The 21,000-nt window shown below is 40.3% G+C and overlaps 1 protein-coding gene across 3 annotated transcripts in view; it reads left to right on the top strand.

The window, feature by feature from the left end:
- Positions 1–21,000, top strand: part of BAIAP2L1 (BAR/IMD domain containing adaptor protein 2 like 1) — a 68,561-nt gene that overhangs the window by 23,633 nt on the left and 23,928 nt on the right. For all 3 annotated transcript variants that reach the window (XM_047089517.1, XM_047089516.1, XM_047089518.1), the window contains 3 exons: positions 19,398–19,459; positions 19,567–19,638; positions 20,858–20,995. In XM_047089517.1, coding sequence (XP_046945473.1) covers positions 19,398–19,459; positions 19,567–19,638; positions 20,858–20,995 — 272 coding nt within the window. The remainder of the gene's footprint in view (positions 1–19,397; positions 19,460–19,566; positions 19,639–20,857; positions 20,996–21,000) is intronic.

Genomic DNA, 21,000 nt, shown 5'->3' with positions numbered 1-21,000 from the left:
GCCTTTTAATCTGTGGTGGGGGTGGGGATCCTCTGCATGTTTTGAGCTCAGGTGTGACTTGGTTTGACTTAACATTTTAAAAGCTTCTTACTGGCTTCTGTGCAAAGAATAGAGTGTAGGAGGGTGGAAACAGGGAGACCGGTTGGAGGCTGTTGTGCCAGCCCAGGTGAGAAAGAATGGTGGCTTGGACTGGGATTGAAGGTAGAGTGGGGTTTGCTGTGCACCGGATGACAAGTGTGGACAAGGGGGTATGGTGAGGCGGGGGCGGGGGTGGTGGTGGTCAGGGTTTGCTTTTAGATGTGTTGGGTTTGGGATGCCTAGTAGGCAAGTGGAAATGTCAAGGCGGCAACTGGAAATGTGAGTCTGGAGTTCACTGTGTGAACGTGTAGTTCCATATCCCTGTGAACAAGTCGGGCCCTGTTTCGCTTGCCCAACCACATTGATGCTTAACACTCCATGTTCTGTGGCTTCCCTCAGTAGGAAACCAACAATTACTGAGGATCACAGCATGCCAGGTGCTTCGTTTCTGTCTTCTCCTTTGATTCTCACCAGGTCCTGTGAGGGGCTCTTTATTTACATGTCCATCTTACGGATGATATATGTAATGGATAATCCTGTTTGTATGCCTCCCTAGTTCCCTTCCTAAAACATTTTTTAGTTTGTTTCCAAAGTTCAGGTGCATGGAGCAGATACCACTGACCACTCCGTTTGGGAGGTAGGTCATGTGTGTATACGTACGCACGTGTGTTTGGATCTTGGTAGTTGGGGGTAGCTGATTTTCATGGGGTGCCTTGGGGAGTCAGCCCACCACTTTGGTTTTACTTCCTGCATGACCCAAACACTATGAACTGAAATGGCTTTAAGCAACCAGGCCAGCCCTTACCCAAGTGATGCTGCCCAGCCTCCCAGAGGTAGCCTGTTCCATTTTCAGACAACACTAATAATTAAAGTGTTCTGGCTGATGTTGAGTAGACATTCCTTTCCCTGTAATTGACACACACTGGGCATCATCCTGTCCTTGGGTACCAAGTAGAGAAAATGTAATTCGTCTTCTACATGGTTTTTCATTGCATATCTGAGAGAGGATGCAGAGTAGTTGAGAGCACAGGCTTAAGATCAGACATGAGTTCACATTCCAGCTCTCCCACCTTTTAGTTCTTGTGTAAATGTGGGAAAACCCTTGAACCTCTTAAAGCCGTGGTTTCCTCCTCTGAACAGTGTGGGTAACAGCAGTACTCCCTTCTGGGTTGTGAGGACTAACTAGAAAAGGTCACCTCTGTACAGCAGTGAGCACAACTCTGGGCACAAGGGAAGAACTCAGTCAATACGTGTGAGCTGCTGTTACCTTTGAGGATCTTACAGTGTGTGCCGGTGTGCCATCTTGTCCTCTCAGGTAGAGAAGGTGAGAACAACATCAGAACTGCAAAAGCAGAGTTACTCTCTTCTCTGTGTTTCAGTTGTTCTTGTGGAGTAAGCAGTCTAATAAAGAGAGTCTGTATTTTGTGTAAACTCCCTTAAATTCTCATCATATTAAGACTACCCAATGTCTAACATCTTGGGGTGTGTGGTTTTAGATCAAAAGAATAAATCGCTTTCCATCTGAAAGTTGGGAGCAGTAGCCTGTCTTATACTGTTTTTAAACTTGTTCAATTACAATTGGTTGCTTAAAACAATGAAAACCCTTACTTCTTCTTCACTTAAATTTTTTGACGCGTATTTATTTATTTTGAGAGAGAGAGAGAGAGAGAGGATGCGATCAGGGGAGGGGCAGAGAGAGAGGGAGAGAGAGAATCCAGTCTCCATCCACACTGCCAGCACAGAGCCCGATGCGAGCTCAAACTCATGAACCGTGAGATTATGACCTGTGCCGAGATCAAGAGTCAGACGCTTAACCGACTGAGCCACCCAGGTGCACCAAAAATTCTTCACTTAAAATTTTTAAGATGGTTTTACTCAGTAATACTGAACTGAAATAGCACCTTAGTGCCTTCTTTACCTACATATTGTCCTTGTCTTCATGTGTTGGGGTCCTGTTTCAAATTTTTAAAGAACTTTTAAAACTTAAGATGTAGCATTTTTTAGCCTTGAAAATCCTATAATCAGTGACACCATAAGGAATAACTAGTTTTCAGTTTCATTCATTATTGATAATACACCTGATTTCATTTTTGTTAGTATCAAAATGGTTGTATTTTAGCCTTAATCTACTAATCAATGAAAAAACGAAGATGAATAATTAATGTTAACTTACTAATAGCTTGTAGAAAACTTTTAATCTTTTGATGCTGTTTTTTTACATTGACATGTAAAGAAAACAATTGCTTGTAATCTGTATATGGATGCAACATTGATAAATTATTCCTGGGTGATATATAATTGATAAGCTTGAATAAGTTAATGTCCTTTTTTTTTTTTTTTTTTTTTTGAGAGAGAGAGAGAGGGCACAAGTGAGCGAGGGCAGAGAGAGAGAGAGAGACTCCCAAGAGGGGCAGAGAGGTGAGGAGGGGAGAGAAGCAGGGCTCAAGCTCACAAACTGTGCAATCATGACCTGAGCCGAAGTCAGATGCTTAACCAACTGAGCCACCCAGGTTCCCTAATGTCATCCTTTTAGCTAAAATAAGAGTAGTACATTAAAATACACCTCAGGGAATATTTTTCCTTCATTGCAAATCCTGTGCTTTGACTTGACAGTGCTTGTGTACAGCAGGTGGACTAAATTAGTGTAATTGCTGATCAAAAATGAAGTAGGAAATAAACATTTAATTTGCTTCCCGAATCAGTTTATCAGTCCTAATGACAGAACCGGCACCTAATTCCCAAATCTTCCCCTACATTTATATAATATTTGGTTTAATTTTCAGAGAAGATGTCTCTACTAGGTATTACCTTAGGTGATGAAAGAATTGGTTTCTGATATTGGGCGTGCATTTGTTCTCTGCTTCACTGAAAAGACTTGAGTTTAAATATCCAGGATGTTTTCTAATGATAATTCCCATGGAGATTTAAGTCTCTATGCAAAGATAACTAATATTTTCCTTTTAAAGCATTTTTATATATAAGTTAAGAATTAATTCATATATGGAGTTTATTGGTTTTCATTTATTCTTCCTTCACACTTTTTGTCATTCCCTTTCTTAAAAAAGAAAAAAATTTATTGTTCCTTTCTCTAGCTACCTTCTTACTTCTTTTATTGCCAAACATCCAAAATAAGTGGTTTATACCAACTTCCTCCTTTCTGTATTATCTTTCCCTTCCATTCCCACTTTTTACCAGAAATCAGGAGCTAGAAGGGAGTCTAGCATTGGGTGTTTAGTGTGCATCTTGCTCTTGGAACCTTTCCCTTGTTAGCACACTTAATCCTCGCAGCTGGGATTGCCAAGTGTCCAGAATCGAACCCACACAGTCTGGTATTATAGCTTTTTGTCTGGCAGAATGAAAATTTTGTAAACAAAAATGTCCCTTCGTTTTTGGTTTTTGTTTTTTTTTCTTTTCTTTCTTTTTTTTTTTTAATTTTTTTTTTAACGTTTATTTATTTTTGAGACAGAGAGAGACAGAGCATGAACGGGGGAGGGTCAGAGAGAGAGGGAGACACAGAATCTGAAACAGGCTCCAGGCTCTGAGCAGTCAGCACAGAGCCCGACGCGGGGCTCGGACTCACGGACCGCGAGATCGTGACCTGAGCCGAAGTCGGACGCTTAACCGACTGAGCCACCCAGGCGCCCCTTCTTTCTTTTTTTAATATGTTGTTTGTGGCTCAGGATTCTCTGAGACCAAACCTCAGGGTTACTAAACCTTCGTGATAGGAAACAAAAGATGCCAGGAATTTGCTCCTGGAGGCTCTGCGGATGGAAACTGGTCTGTGTGGGTGCCAGCCCTGGCTGAGAGAGCTTGTTCTTCCGGGGCTTAGGATCCTACATATGGATGCTGGGTGCTCACACTCCAGATGCAGCCAGCGTCTGTACTGCCACAATAGAAGCCTCTCCATCTAGATCCAGTTGTTGAGTAGATTAAGAGAGGGGGGGGGCAAGTTAGGGATCAGGCATTCAGGTTTAACAGAAAGCATTCTTCCTGTAGGACTTTCTGTGATACCTATGTGTATAGGAATAAAATAAAATACTACAGATACCACCATATGATGGGTCAAACTTTTGCCAGATTTTCCTTTCTCTGCCCTACTATACTACTTTATGTTCTTTCTCACTGCAATTACCCTCTAATTCATTTGTTCAGTACACTTATTGACTAGACTTTTAAGGACTGTTATGTGCTGGGCAGGCACTGGTATCACACAGGTAACTGAGAATCAGAATGCAAGTTCTTGTCCATGAGTAACTTCTAGAAGCATTCAGACACTGCATGTGTTTTCCTCGGAAGAGGGCAGTGCTTCCTAATCACTGCTGGTTCCAGACGGCTGTTGTTTTGTGTTATTTTGTTTTTAATAAATTTGTTTTTTTAAAGAAGTTTTAGGTTTACAGAAAATTGAGCAGATCTTACCCAGACTTCCCACATACTCCTCTCTCTCCCACTCAGTGATGAACCAGTATAGATACATTGCTATCAACTAAAGTCTATAATTTACATTAAGGTTCACTTTTTTTTTTTATGTTTGTTTTTGAGAGAGAGAGAGAGACAACACATGAGTGGGGGAGGGGCGGAGATAGAGGGAGACACAGAATCCAAAGCAGGCTCCAGGCTCCAAGCTGTCAGCACAGAGCCGAACACTGGGCTCAAACTCATGAACCGCGAGCTCATGACCTGAGCCGAAGTCAGACACTCAACTGACTCAGCCATCCAGGTGCCACAAGGTTCACTTTTTGTGTTAACATGAGTTTTGACAAATGTTTAATGACATACGTCTACCATTACAGTATCCACTCCCCCACCCTCCTTGGCAACCACTGATCTTTTTATTGTCTCCATAGTTTTGCCCTTTCCAGAATGTCATTTAGTTGGAATTTTGTAGTATGTAGCCTTTTGAGACTGGCTTCTTTCACTAAACAATATGCATTTAAGCTTGCTCTCCATGTCTCTTCGTGGCTTAATAGTTTCTTTCTTTTTTATCCCTGAGTAATATACTCAGTTGTGTACATGTACCACAACAGTCTATCCATTCATCTTGGTTGCTTCCAAGTCTTGGCAGTATGAAAAGGCTGCTATTAACATTCATGTACAGGTTTTTCTGTGGACAAAAGATTTTAAGTCATTTGGGTGAACACCTAGGAGCACAATTACTGGATTGAATAGTACGACTGTTTACCTTTGTAAGAAACTGCCAAACTATACCATTTTTGCACATTCTCGACATTTGGCGTTGTCAGTTTTCTGGATTTTAGTCATTCTGATAGCTGTGGAGTGGTTTTTTTTTTTAATTTGGGTTTTTTGTTTTTGTTTTTAGAAAAAGAGTGGGGGGAGGGGCAGAGACACTCTTAAGCACTAATCCCAGTCACTTCTAGCTTTTGATTTAAAGTGATAGGTGTGGGGCACTTTGGTGGCTCAGTTAAGCATCCAACTCTTGATTTTGGCTCAGGTCATGATCCCAGAGTCATGGGATCGAGCCCTACGTCGTGCTCCACGCTCATCCTGCCTTTAAGATTCTCCCTGCCTCCAGCCCTCTCTCTCTCCCCCCCCGCCCCTCCCCTTCGCTCACACACACACTCTTTCAAATAAAAAAATAAAGTGAGAGGTGTAATAATCTTTTTTTCACTTGAACACTTAAAGGCCATTATAGGGTTATTAATTAACCTAATTTAAATATTGTTGTATCTCAGGGAATAGGGAGGCCAGAGGAGAGGAAGTGAGGGAGGGGAGCTGTTGGTCAGTGAAGCAGCAAGAACATAACATTTATTAAGTCTGCCATCTTAAATGAGTGAGATTAAAAGCACCCCAAAACTATTCTAATAGTAGTATCAAAGATCATTGATCACAGATCATAGTAACAAATTCAGCAATGAGAAAGTTTGAAATATTGTGAGAATTGCCAAAATGTGACAGAGTGACAAAGTGAGCAAATGCTATTGGGAGATGGTGCCAATAGACATACTTGATGTGGGGTTGTTACAAACCTTCCAGTTTATAAAAAATGCAATATCTGCGAAGCACAATAAAGCAAGTTATTCCTATAATTTGTGTCTTCTCTCTTTTTCCCTAGTTTAGCCTAGCTAGAGGTTTATCAGCATTTTAAAGAGCTAGCTTTTGGTTTCATTGACTTTTCTTTATTATAGTTATCCTATTCTCATTTATGCTTTAATTTTTATTAGTTCTTTTCTTCCACTTGCCTTAGTTTAAATTGTTCTTCTTTCTCTGGCTTCTTAAGTTGGAAGCTTCGAGTATTGACTTTATATCTTTTCCAATACATGCATTGAGTGCTATAAATTTCCCTTGAAGTACTGCTTTTGCTTGCATTGCACAAATTTTGATATGTTGTGTTTTCATTTTGTTCAAATATTTAAAAAGTTCTCTTGTTTTCTTCTTTGACCCCTGTGTTATTGAGAAGTATGTTGTTTCATTTCCAAGTATTTTGGGATTTTTTTCAGCTAGATTTCTGTTACTTGTTTCTAGTTTAATCCCACCGTGGTCTGAGGGCATTTTTTGTATGACTTCCATTCTTTTAAATTTGTTGAGGTATGTTTTATGGTGCAGAATGTGGTCTGTCCTGGTGAATGTTTTGTGTTGAGCTTAAAAAGAATGTGTATTCTGCTGTTGCCGGGTGAAGTTTACTCTGTCATTTAGATTCAGTTGATTGATGATGCTGTTCACTTCAATCATCCTGCTATCAGTTACTGAGAGTATTGAAGTCCACAGTGATTATTATAGTGGATTCATCTGTTTCTCCTTGCAGCTCTGTCAGTTCTTCCCCGTGTATTTCAGCTTTCTCTTAGTGGGCACATGTACATGAAGAAGTCTACTCTGTCAGTCTCTCTTTTAATTGGTACATTTAAACCACTTATATTTAAAATGATTAGTGATGTCATTAGATTAACATCACTGTACTTGTTTTGTATTCTTTGTACTTGTTCATTATCTTAAAACAATCTTCCCCATTTCCTGCACTTTCTGGTTTTAATTGAGCATTTTATATTCTATTTTATCTCCTCTCAGCATACTGATTATACTTAAACCTTTTTCTTTTTTGGTAGTGGTTGTCCTAAGGTTGGGTAGTATACAGGCAATCTAGGTCCACTTTCAAACACCACTGTATCACTTCCCAGGCAGCACAGGGTCTTTATGCAGAGTATTACCAGTTCCTCCCTCCTAACCTCTGTAGCACTGCTGTTATTCATCTGACTTATCCATAAGTCATACCCACTCCATATGTTGTTGCTATTACTTCAAATAAAGTTATCTAGTGTATCAATTAAGAATAAGAAATACAAGGTTTAATTACTTTCATTCATTCCTTCTTTAATGCTCTTCATTTCTGTCAACCTTAAAAGTAAAATAGCCAACTAGTTGACCAGCAAAATGAGTTTATTTGGGAATTGCAATAGGGGGTACACAGACTATGACAAACCATAGGCAAGTCCAGAAAACACAGGAGAGGGCTTGCTTTTACAGAGGAAAGGACAAAGTGGGAGGGGCTATTTGGAATGAAAGCTCATTGGAGGAGGGCGAGAGTTCAGGTTTATGGTGACTTCTCATTGGCTGAATTGTTGCTGGGCCGGAGAAAATCTTCTTTCCTCCTCCTGCGGGTAGTAGGCTTCTTCCTGTTGGGAAATTCAGACATGCTGCCTTTTCCCTGCTGAGGTCTGCAAATGGCACAAGTGGTTATAGGCAAGAACTACCCCCTTGGGGGCTTTCTGACTCCATTTGAAATGAGGTTTCCTTTATTCATTTTCATTTCTTTATGTAGCACCAAGTTTCTGTCCTCTGTGATTTTCTCTGGGAAGAGCTTCGAACTTCAGTTTTCCTCTGATGTCCTTGCTTTGTCCCATCCCACTGTTGTCTTTCAGTTTCCTCCCAAAATCCTTCTAAATGAAGTCTCAGATGTAAACCCTGTTGATGGATGCTATAGTAGTGAAGTATTAGGGAGGGGGATAATTCTATAATTCTAGGTTTAAATCTCCATTTTTTTGTTTTGTGGGGTGTATTTGATTTTTAGTGGGTCAAAATACCTGGCATAAGGCTTTAGTAAAACGGTTTCTTTTGAGGCCTCACCTTCCATACACAGAACAAAGCAAGAACAGAACAATGCTGGGCTGATTTCAGAACGGTTATTTTCCCCCTCCACCTGCCTATAAGCCCCATGGGCATTTTCTCCAGTCTTCAGGGTAGGAACCTGGTGGGGGCTCCTAGAGGTAATACTCATGAAAGTGCTAGACTCCTCCCCTAAGACTGAGCCCTCTGGAATTTTTTTTTTTTTTAACATTTATTCATTTTTGAGACAGAGAGAGACAGAGCATGAATGGGGGAGGGTCAGAGAGAGAGAGGGAGACACAGAATCCGAAACAGGCTCCAGGCTCTGAGCTGTCAGCACAGAGCCCGATGCGGGGCTTGAACTCACAGACCGCGAGATCATGACCTGAGCTGAAGTCGGGCGCTTAACCGACTGAGCCACCCAGGCGCCCCTGGAATTTTTAACTCAAGCTGGTTCGTGCTGAGCCTCCAGCAACCATCAGTTACAGTTGAAGAGTTTCTAGCAGTACTGGCTCCAGCATTGGTTTCTTCTGCCAGTAAACCAGGATTCTCCACATTAGCCTGTCTCTGGTTTTCAGGGCAGATCTTTACCTGTGAACTTAATTCTCTACTGAATCTAAGAAGCACTGTTGTTTTTCAGTTTATTTAGCTTCTTGATGTGAGTAAGAGAGTGATGACTTCCAAGTTCTTCACAGAAACCAGAGCAGAAACCAGAAGTGCCCTTGGTGGTTGGTTTCTAACCAGCAGTGGTCAGATGTGTCTGTTCTCCAATGGATCATTCCTGGTACAGTATAAGTATAGAAGAATTGTCAACACTTAAAACTGAAGTGCTAAGTGTTCTGTTTAGTAAAGGGAAAGGCTCTGAGGTAGAGGAAAGAGTACTGTGTGTATTCCTTTTTGATAATAGTGGTAAGGGAAACAAAGGCAAGAGAAATGTAGCTTAAATCTCCTCAGAGCTTGCAGCCCACTCATAAACACTTGAAACATGCAGACCATGACCTTCCTCAAGCAACTCATGGCTGCCTTACTTCCTTAATGTTTTTGTTTTATTAAAGACTAAAAGTAAGCTTATCTTAACAGCAGCTAGCCCCTCAAGGTCCTGAAATCCTTGCTTTCAAATTCCTTAGAGGCTACGCTATCCCTAACCCCCACTAACTTAGAAGTTATAATCAGTCACTCCTTGCAACCCTAGGGTGGCTCTTTCTGCCCACGGGTTCTGTCCCTGTGTTTTAATAAAATCATGTTTTTGCACCAAAGACATCTCAAGAATTCTTTCTTAGCCATTTTCTCAAGAATACCTTCAACAGGAGATGGACGGTTTTTCCTTTGGGGACCCTAAGAAGGGGGAAAGAAACATGAGAGGAGCCCTGAGCTGAGTTTAGGAGAGGTGGGTGTCCATTTGTCTATTTTAGTAAATTTTAGGAATTATTCTGAAACATTTTAAGCATACTAAAGTATATTAAAGAATACACAGATGTGTACATGTAAGGAACAAGAAATATTTAAACAAATGTGGTAACTAGGTATAAGTTGACAACCTAGTATGTGGGCTTTATTTCCAGAAAACAAGTACTCAGAAAGAAAGCGTGTTGAAAAGCATGTGGGCCCATTCTGTTATTGTGTTTCATGCATTATTTAACTAATTTGCTACTCCTGTCTGGATGCACACCTTACCAGCCAGTGTTTCCTTTCAGAGCTCAGGAAAGCACTGTACTCTCCTAAGCCTGTGAAGTAGATATTCTGGTTACCACCATACAGCTGACAGTACTGAGGCTGCATGAGATGACCTGGAGAGAGGTTAAAGAACTTACCAGAGGCCTGTCTGGCACCATTGCATCTTTCTGCAGATGCTTTAACCTTTGCCCGATGTTTGTGCCCCTTGAGTTCACTGTGGGTGATTACAATGCAGAGCACCCCACTTTCTGAAAATGCTCCCAGTCTTTTAGCTTTCACAGTACCCCACTCTTTTCCAGCCTCCTCAGCCAGCCTTTCATCTTCAGGAGCTCTTCTTAGACATCTTGTGTTCTGTCGCTGAGAGACCAGCAGTAGCTGCTGGCCTTTCATTATGGAAGAACGATGTCTTTTGGGAAACCTATTCTAGGTCTATATATAAAAGTTCCTTTGTTCTGTGTCTAAAGGGACTCCACTCTTCTCCAAGAGGGAAAGAATGTTTGGGTTTGTAGCTACAACTTCTGTTTGGCTCAGAGAACTTTCTCCTTCAGATCTTTGGCCATTTCTACTATTTTCTAAGATTGAGATTGCCAGGGACTTACTATGAAATAAGCAGAGCATTGGTAGGTATTCTTTCTCATGTCAACACACTTCTTTATCAACCAGCACTGGATTGATGACCAGAGCAGGTAGATCTTTTTAAAAAACTTTTTAGAAGATTTTTCTATTTTTAAGTAATCTCTACACCCAGCATGGGGCTCGAACTCATTACACCAAGATCAAGAGTCACATGCTCCACCAACTGAAGCAGCCAGGCGCACCCAGACTATGCAGATCTCTTATTCCTCATCAACATTTGTTCTCTAGATTCAGCATCTATTAATTTTGCCTGAACGAGTGTTTACTGTACTTGTTGCATTTTACTTTTAACAGAAGCCCTCCTTTCTCTCCTCTTTCTTTTTTTATTTATCTATTTATTGCTGTGGGCTCATGGGTTCCAAGGTTTTTTCAATTATTTATATATATCCTCTTACTGTCCTTAATTACTTTGGTGCTCAAACCGTCCTATATTGGGCCAATAGGAGCTCCTTCAGGCTGATTCTAATTCATTCACTCATTCATTCATTCTTTCTTGTATACTTCCTTATTTTCTTGCATAAAAGTACGTTTGAGGCTCATCTTGTCCCTTCTCAATTGTGGAATCGACAGGTATTTTTTTCTGAGGAATGCTCCTTGCTTTTAGTGGGGATGATACTAGAAGCTAAGATTTGAATACTAGGTGTGCTTATTGCTCTGTTGAAGTGTCATCTTGATCCTTTCAGCAAACAGATCTAGGAAATATATACATGTATACAGTGTGTACTGTGTACATACATACATACAAAACCAGACCTGTGTATATGCATACATATATGCATATATACACATGGACATATAAAAATAAGCATATGCACTTACATATTTTGGAAATATGTGCAAATATTGGCTCCCAATAACATCATCATAATTGTACATTTTCTCAATTCTGTGATACACCTAAAATAGTTCTGGAATTATTGGGGCACCTGGGTGGCTCAGTCAGTTGAGTGTCCAGCTTCAGCCCAGGTCATGATCATGTGGTTTGTGAGTTCAAGCCCCACATCAGGCTTACTGCGGTCAGCCTGTCAGCACAGAGCCTGCTTTGGATCCTCTGTCCCCCTCTCTCTGCCCCTCTGCTGCTTGCACTGTCCCCAAAATAAATAAATATTAAAAAAAATAATAAAACAGTTCTGGAATTATTAAACATTTTTATCAGTTTAAACTAGTAGAACACTGTTTATTATACTTGAATTAAAAAAATTAATTTGGGGGTACCTGGGTGGCTCACCTGGTGAGCGTCTGACTCTTGATTTCAGATCAGGTCATGATCCCAGGATCGTGGGATCAAGCCCCATGTCAGGCTCCATTCCCTCTTTCCTCCCCTGCCCCTCTCCCCTGCTTATGTTCTCTGTCTAAAATAAAAAATAAAATTAAAAAAACAAATTTACTTTAAAAATAAATTTTTTATAAAGTGAGTCTTGAAGAGATATCTGCACACCCATGTTTATGCAGCATTACTCACAATAGCCAAGAGGTAGAAAGAACCAAAGTGACTGTCAACATTTTTTCCTCATGATGAATAGATAAATAAAATGAGGAATATCCATACAGTGGAATATTATTCAGCCTTAAAAAGAAAGGAAATTCTGGGACACCTGAGTGGCTCAGTTGGTTAACCATCTGACTTCAGCTTGGGTCATGATCTCATGGTTAATGGGTTGGAGCCCCTGCTTTGGGCTCTGTTTGGACAGCTTGGAGCCTGGAGCCTGCTTCGGATTCTGTGTCTCCCTCGCTCTCTGCCCCTCCCCCATTCATGCTCTGTCTCTCAAAATAAATAAACATTAAAAAAGAGAGAGAGAGGAAATTCTGACATATCCTATAGCATAGATGAACCTTGAGGACATTGTACTAAGTAAACCAGTCACAAAAGGAAAAAAATTTTGTATCGATTTATAATATGTTATAAGTTTATTTATAATAGTGAAGTTATACATAAACTGAAGTATTATAATTATACATTTTGGAATGCCAAAAGAAAATGATCCTACTAAAATGATTTCAGAGTTTGTAAGTTTGTCATTCACCCTACCAATTTTTTTTCCTGTCCTGAACATTGTGATAAAATGTTATAGAGACTCAGGGCACCTGAGTGGCTCATTCGGTTAAGCGTCCTACTCTTGATCTCAGCTTAGGTCACAATCTCATGGTTCGTGGGTTTGAGCCTCGTTTGAGCCTGCACTGACAGCACAGAGCCTGCTTGCAATTCTCTCTCCCTCTCTCTCTGCCCTTACCCCACTAGTGAGCTTGCTTTCTGTCTCTCAAAATAACTAAACTAAAAAAATGTTGTAGAGACTCTATTTTGTTATCTTCCTCTTAAGATTATGAAGTTTTATTCCAGTAGACAGTTACATTACTAGTAGATCACCTTGATTCGTGGAGGCTTACTGGTAGATTTTTTTCTGGTGGATCTATTTTGGTTTTGCCCTTGTCCTGTGACAGTGTTTATTCCTAAGGTACGTCCCTTCTTGATGTCACTGGGCAGCCTGTGGTATTTATGAAGCCTTTCTCACTTGGTGGGACTTGAATTCCCAACTTTGTATTCCTCCCGACAACTCAATGTGTGTCCTACTGAGAATCTCTGCCAAACTCTACATCCTTCTAACTGCTGGTTTTTCTTAGAGTCTCACCCTGTGCATGTGCAGTTTAGGTGTTAGCCAAGGATTTGAGAGGAATCTATATACAGATTTCGGGTCTTCCTGCTCCATTGTGTGAGTGTATCCATTCTATAATTTATCCATTTCAGTGTTGATAGATGTTTGAGTTGTTTCTGGCCTTGGATATGTGAATAAAGCTGCTATGGACATTCTTGTGCTTCTGTTGGTAAACAAATGCACTCATTTCTCTTGGGGATATATCTAGGAGTAGAATTGCTGGATCACAGAGTAAGCAGATTTGTTTATCACATACTGTCGGTTTTGCCTTTTCCAGAATGTTTTATAAATAGAATCATACAGTATATAGCTTTTTTAGTCTGTCTTCTTTCATTTAATATATTTCTGAAATATATCTGTGTTGTTATGTTTATCAGTAGTTAATTTATTTTTATTGGATTATATTCCTCTAAGTTCTTGAAATGAGTGTTTAGTGTTTTTCACACTCCTCTAACATATGCATTTGAAGGCTATAAATTTCCTCTAACCACAATTTTTAGTTGCATCTTACATGTTCTTATATCCTATATTTATCATTTTATTTCAAAATAATTTTAATTTCCATTGTGGTTTCTTCTTTGATCTGTAGGTTATTTAGAAGTCTGTTTCTTCATTTCCAGTATAGGAACATTTTCTGGTTACCTTTCTTTTAATGGTTTCTGGTTTAATTTTGATGTGGTTAAAGGGCATACTCCCTTTGAAATAGAGTGAGGTTTTCTTTTGATCTCTTTTTAATATACTCTTTGCTTTAAAAATGAAGTTATCAGATATAGTCTTCTATATATGTTCACTAGATCACCTGTATTTATCATCTTATTCAGGTTATCTACATTTGTACTGCTATATTTGCCTACTCATTCTACCCATTTACCAAGAGAAGCATATTGAAGTCTCCTACAATTATTATTGATTTATCTATTTCTTCTTATAATTCAGTTTTAGTTTAAATATGTTGAGACCATGTTAATAGCTGCCTATGAATAAAAAAATTTTCCATCTTCCATATGAACCTTTTCCCATTATGAAATCATTGTTTTATGTCTAATTCTAATAATGCTTCTCACCCTCTTTGACCACTTACTACATCTTGTTTGGTTTTAATGTACCTACATCGGCTTTCTTTTGTTTAGTGTTTGCTATATATCTTATTACATCCTTTTACTCTCTGTATCCCTATATCTAAAGTGTATCTCTTTTAAGGAAAATATAATTGGGTGTTTTGTTTTGTTTTGTTTTGTTTAATCCTAACAGTGTTTGTCTTCTAATTGGATTATATAGTCTATTTACATTAAGTGTAATTACTTTCTGCTGTCTGTCCTATGTTCATTTCTTCTCTTGTCCTCTTTTTTGGCTGATTGTTTTTTCCCCTGTTTGCTTTGTCGTTATACGCACTTTATTCTTTTAGTGGCTACCCTAGTGGCATCTCTTCTTAACAAAGTCAGATGCTGCCTGGCAGTTTACTTTTCTCTCAGACTATGAAAGAACTTTGGAACACTATATACTTCTAATGTACGATTTCTGTTTGTCCAATTTGTTTTCATAGGATGGACTAAGTCGTGATCAGTGGTAGAATAATTACGGTCTCCATGAAGACATTAATTAGAACTGTGGTACTATAGTTGGCCAGGTCAGAAGCTAGATTTCTGGAGGAGTGTTAGATGAAATGCTTACCCTATCACTTATTTGGCTTTATCCCTACATGCACGTTGTTTAGTGGTACAGTATTGACACTCACCAGAAAAGAGCACCTCCAGTTGCATCCAGGGACTGTGGGTGGGCAGCCCTGAGGGCTATTCTTAGATGCTGGTAAAGCTTTCAAGTTGAGTCACGTGTTCATGGTTACTAATCTGCCTCTGTACTAATTCCGTGCTGGTGACTCTAATCTGTGGGATACATACTTGTGTATTTAACATAGCCATCTGCGTGTAGTTTGCTTTTACTTCCATTATATTTTCTCATCACGTTTGATATTTTAAAAATTGTCAGAAAAAGTATATCCTTTTTCCAGTGACGTTTTTGGTCAGGTTTACCATAATTCATGGAGTGTAACTTTAGGTCCACAGTAGGTTGGCTTTTACTGTCTCATTTTATTGTTTGATTCCACTTGAAGTAACAGGGAGGAAATCGTGTGTGACTCACTCCATCATTGCTCTGTGCTTTCTGGAAATACTGTGTTCTGATTATCCATGATCAATTATAAATGAAAAAGTCTGTGTGCCTACACGTTGAGCACCTGTTCTGTGCTACTCATGTCTGTTAATAGTATCCATCTGGTTTCTCTAAATTTATACTGTGAATTGATGAAGAATTATCTAGTTGTCAGGGTGCCTGGTGGCTCAGTGAGTTGAGCTTCTGTTGATTTCCTCTCAGGTCATTACCTCACAGTTCATGAGATCAAGCCCCACATCGGGCTCTGCACTGATAGCACAGAGCCTGCTTGGGATTCTCTCCTTCTCTCTCTGCCCCTCCCCCGACTCACACTGTCTTTTGCTCTCAAACTTTAAAAAAATGGATTATCTAGTTGAAAATATATTAACAGTCCAACAACTAATCTGTATTTCAAATGAAAACTTTTATGTGTTCATACAAGTAATATTCTTTAATTTTAGTTATTTAACTTTTTAAATCCATTCAGTTTAAATTCGTATCTTTAGGGGCGCCTGGGTGGCGCAGTCGGTTAAGCGTCCGACTTCAGCCAGGTCACGATCTCGCGGTCCGTGGGTTCGAGCCCCGCGTCGGGCTCTGGGCTGATGGCTCAGAGCCTGGAGCCTGTTTCCGATTCTGTGTCTCCCTCTCTCTCTGCCCCTCGCCCGTTCATGCTCTGTCTCTCTCTGTCCCAAAAATAAATAAACGTTGAAAAAAAAAAAAAAAGTAAATTCGTATCTTTATATAGTATTATCCAAATTATTGGACATGTTTATTCAAAGTTCCTAAAACTGATAGTGGACATCAACTTTTAGTTATGTCAAATTCATGATTTTGAAATATGTATATATGTGAATCCTTTAGTAATGCTATTTAAGAATATAATTTACTCATACTGAGTCATATTACTGTACTTGGGTGTTTCTTCCCAGAATGTGTACTCAGAACCTAAAAGGAAAAAAGGAAATGGTTGATCAGTACATATGGTCTGTGATTTCTGGGACCAGCACATTGGTTCCTGTTTGGGTGTGTGTTTAGTTCTGCTCCATTAGAATCTGGGCTCTGCTCCACCCTCCTTTTCAAAACAATTTTTTTTCTTCTCAAATGTAATTTATGAAAAATTAGGTTACAGGGCTAAGAGTAAATAAACGTGTGCAATGCAACGTTTCAGACATAAAGGAACACTTGCTATATTTAAGAATAAACTTCTGTAGATTGAACATAAAGACTTTTCATTTTCTGTTTCAAGATACACTTTTGGCAGCTCCCATAATCACAGTAAAGATGTTTTCTAATCCTTCTTTGACCGAGGACTCCGTGGCTGCTGCTATAAAGTCAGCATTTAAATTCCACGAACTGTAAGGGACAGGAATAACCAGGCTAAGGTCGGGTGTTCTGCTCCTGGCCACAGAGTGAATGGGCTGTTTCAGTGAGCCTTTCCACCCAGCTGCCTACAGGAAGAAAACCACGAGGTGGGAGGGGCCTCGAGACCAAGCATCAGGGTCAGCAGCGCTGGCTTTCACAAGAGTGCCACACTAGCACAAGCTTTTGTTTTGGCAACATGCTTCTCAGAGATCCACATTATATACGGTTGTAGAGATAAAGTTCATGACCATATGAAAAAAAAATTTGAGTGCTTTGATTCTACCTTGAATCACACTGAGTGATTTAAGCACAATTATTTTTAGACTTTTTAAAAAAAGTAGATCTGACTTGCCAAGAATAGAGTGCTTAATTTTCAAATAATTCAAGTAGGGTTTTTTTTTTTTTGTTACTGTTTTTCATCTGTAGCCAAGAGTTATTTATGATTTTAAAATGGATGTGAAAGTAACTCCGACTATGTCAGTGTCTGAAATCACTAAATGATAAAATGACATTTAATATAATTATATTCTTGGGCATGTGAAGGCTTCCTTTGTGGTAACTCTGAATTATTTCATGTTGAGCTTTAGGAGAACGTAATTATGGGAGAAATGAAGTCAATGTCATTAAGGATGGAGAGTAGGTATCTTGATAACTTGGTGTGGTGGGGATGCGGCTGGCTGTGTGTCTGCCCCCTCCCTTTGGTTCATCCGGCAGGCTGTTCTGTTAGAGGTTCCTAGAATCACAGGCTGCTTAGGGGCTTACGAGTTACCTATCTGTAACTTTGTAAGGTTCTGTCCTTACAGGAAATTCTCTGTCCCCACCACCTGCCATGGTTATCTTAAGCAGCATTGTCCACAGTGGCCTTCATGCTGAGGAGGTGGTTTATCTGGGATACCATGGGTGGGGGCCAGGGGAATGACATGTTACATCTGGTTTTGAGGGATCTCTGGCATCTGTGAGGAAGAAGATCCAGAAGAGAACAAGCTGGGAGTAAAGAGAAATGATGGGCAGGGGGACACTCCTAGTCCAACTGGTGGGTTTGAATGTGTTGCTGGGTGGCAGATTACAGTGACTCTTCCCCACTTGGCCTGGGACAGATGATTGAGTGCACATAGATTTCACATGTTATTTCCACATATCTTCTCTCCACGGCAGGGAAGGGCCAGCACATTTGTTGCCCAAGGAAGCAAGATGAGTAAGGGGCATGATTTCACCCTAGAGGTTGGCCCAAGTGATGACACCACATGCACAAGGGACTGCATCTTTGTCATTGAGTGTGACACATGGGTGAAGTGTCGACCCCTTGTGACTGGCTAGCTGGCAGCTAAGAGCTGGGGCTAGAGAATATGGGGTGAACTCACTTTTAGACATGTTGACCATGACGTACCTCCTGGGACATCCAGGTGGATAAACATGTTCAGGAAGGGATTGAATTTCTTTTTCTTTTTTTTTCTTAAATTTTTTTAATGATTATTTATTTAGAGAATAAATAAATAAATGTGCATGAAAGCGTGCACAATTGGGGGAGGGGCAGAGATAGAGAATCCCAAGCAGGTTCCATGCTGTCAGTGCAAAGCTGGATGCTGGGCTCAAGCTCATGAACCATGAGATCATGACCTGAGCCAGTATCAAGAATCAGATGCTCCACTGAATGAGCCACCCAGGTGCCCCCAGAAAAGGGTTGAATTGGGGGAAACCTAGACTGTTTGAGAGTCAGATGTCTTAAACTGTTTCGACAACAGGGCACTGTAGTGTCATTTGTGTAAAGGTGACAGCTGAAGTCATAGTCTAGTTGGTATTCTTTCTCTTTTCCCATATCCACCACAGTCTTAATTTAAATTCTCCTTCATCTACAGCCTTTCAGTTCACCCAAGGAATTCCTTTCTATCTATATCCACTGAACTGTAGGGGACCTACCCAGCACATTTTGTTTTTATTTAATATGGTCTGGTGGTTATTCCAGATGATTCCATATCTGCCAGGTCTTAGGTATCAGACCCATTTGGTTCCTATAGATAAATGAGCAGGGAGAGAGAGGCTCTTGTTCACCTTTATCAGAGTTGAAGAAATTCAACCGCTTCCTGAACACGTATGTCCCAGTAGGTACCTCATGGTCAACATGTCTATCACACTGCCTCAAACTGCCAGAGATGTGCTTTGCAAATCAAATGATCATCCTGCTGCCTTTGGAGCAAGGCTCCTTAGTCCTGGAACATTCTCTTCTGTCCTGTGACTGTACTTGTGTCAGAGACTTGGTGTAGTCCCGGGAGATACGATGCAGAGCACTGTCCCTGCTGCATTTTCCCATGGCGTTAATATTTTCCGAAAGGACACAAGAATGAGAGAAAAAATAACCTTTATCTTTTATGCCTGACAGATAATCAGATTACTCTGGGGATTAGATAAAAATAAGTCATTTGTTCCTATAGGTAGTTACTATAATGACCATGATAATCTTTTGTAAGTGAATTTAAAAATTAAATCAGATAAATAAGATTCCGCTTAGGGAGGGAATAAATATAGAAAGCATGATGTGAATTTGAAGACAAAAGTTGGCATTCTTTGGGTGAACAATGTTGTGGAGTGAGTTTGCAAGGGGCTGTGTCCCTCTGGAACCCACCCTGCCATGGGTGTGAAGTCAGTGTTTCTGACAGGCCACAGGGCCTGATGCTTCCAGGCATTGAGGGCAGTGATAGACTGTGCTTCATTCCATTACTTTACTTACTTTAATATCTTTACAAAATCCACCCAGTGACTCTCCCCCCTCCCCCCAACATCTGGTTTTATTCACAGGCCAAGTTCTCATAGAGATTTCAAGTACCCACAAGAAACTCAATGAGAGTCTTGATGAAAACGTATGTAAACTTTTGATACTTATAAAATATATTTATTTTACATTAAAAATTTATTTTGCTTAAAGACTCAAAGCTGATGTGAATTTTTCATTTTCTTTTGTTAAAAGTTCAAAAAATTCCATAAAGAGATTATACATGAGCTGGAGAAGAAGACAGAACTTGATGTAAAATACATGAATGTGAGTACACGGTTTTGCTCCACCTCCGTGGGTGGAGGTAGGTGTGGGGCACGGGGGCCTGGCTTTCCCAGGAGGCTACGCTTGCCTGGTCTCTAAGCCCTAGGAGAACTTTCTCTCACTGTCTATCCAGCAGCAGCAAATACGGATAGAGATTAGTATTGCGTATATACACAGATGCATGAAATAGACAAGGTGCCTTCCAGGGCTCCATTTGCATTAACACCTGGGATCTTTATTAAAAAGCATAGAGGAAAATATTGCAAGGAATCCTGCTTCTAGAAAGCATTGTTTTCAAAGTACACACACATGGGGATGGCATCTGCATCTGTATTAGTGCAGCTGTTGCTTTCACAAACCAGCACTTGAGGACGTGAGATGTGCTTGGTGTTCTCCCAGTCATCACAGACTGCTCCTGCATGGTGTCCCTTGCCTGTCACCCGGTACTGATGATTCCAGCAGTTTTCTCCGTCTGCCTGACCCTCCACACACAGGGCTCTTTCCACCTCCCTTACCTGCTGTAGAGTAGCTACTTTCTTTGCCACCCAAAGCCCCTTTCTCACCAAGACCCCATGTGGCAGTAAGCAATGTAGGTTACCTGAAATCGCCCTGCTGCCCCTGTGTGCACTCTGGAGGGACCTCCAAAAGCTGCTGAGGTAGATGTAATGGCAAGCATTTTCCATACATTATCTGATGTTTATCCCTATAGAAACTCTTTATGTAGATACTCTTCTTATCCTCACTGTACAGATTAAAGGGAGAACATGGGTTTTAGAGAAATTAAATAATTGCTGAGATCACACAGGAAATGAAGGACGATGCCAGAATTCTGACCTAGTTCTATTAGGCTCCCCAAACACTTCGCTACACAGCACCCAAAATAATTGGTTGTGATTGCAATTGTTAATTTTGTTTCTTAAAACTGTAAGTCATAAAACAGTCAGGAACATTAAATTGTTTTTTATTCCCCAAAGTACTTACCACTCAGTGTTCTAAAACATTGGAGAAAACAAGAAAGAAGAGATATTGTTATCCTATAGGAGCTGCCCTTGTGGTCAGTGGCCCCTTCTGTGAACGGGGAACCTGAGGACAAAGTCACACGTTGAAGTGGAAGGGAGGCAACGGGTGTGCAGGGCCACGTCCAGTGGAAATATTGGCAGCAGTAACTGCCCAACAGTTTGTATGGTGCTACACTAAAACAAGCACAACATTTCACTTACAGGCAACTCTTAAAAGATACCAAACAGAACACAGGAATAAATTAGATTCTTTGGAGAAATCTCAAGCAGAGTTGAAGAAGATCAGAAGGAAAAGTCAAGGAGGACGAAATGCACTCAAATATGAACACAAAGAAATTGAGGTGAA

Source organism: Lynx rufus, unplaced genomic scaffold (assembly GCF_022079265.1).
Source record: "Lynx rufus isolate CCGP_SWC_20201006 ecotype Redwood Valley unplaced genomic scaffold, mLynRuf1.p SCAF_27, whole genome shotgun sequence".
Classification (NCBI taxonomy): domain Eukaryota; kingdom Metazoa; phylum Chordata; class Mammalia; order Carnivora; family Felidae; genus Lynx; species Lynx rufus.
This window is presented reverse-complemented; position numbering and strand designations above follow the sequence as displayed.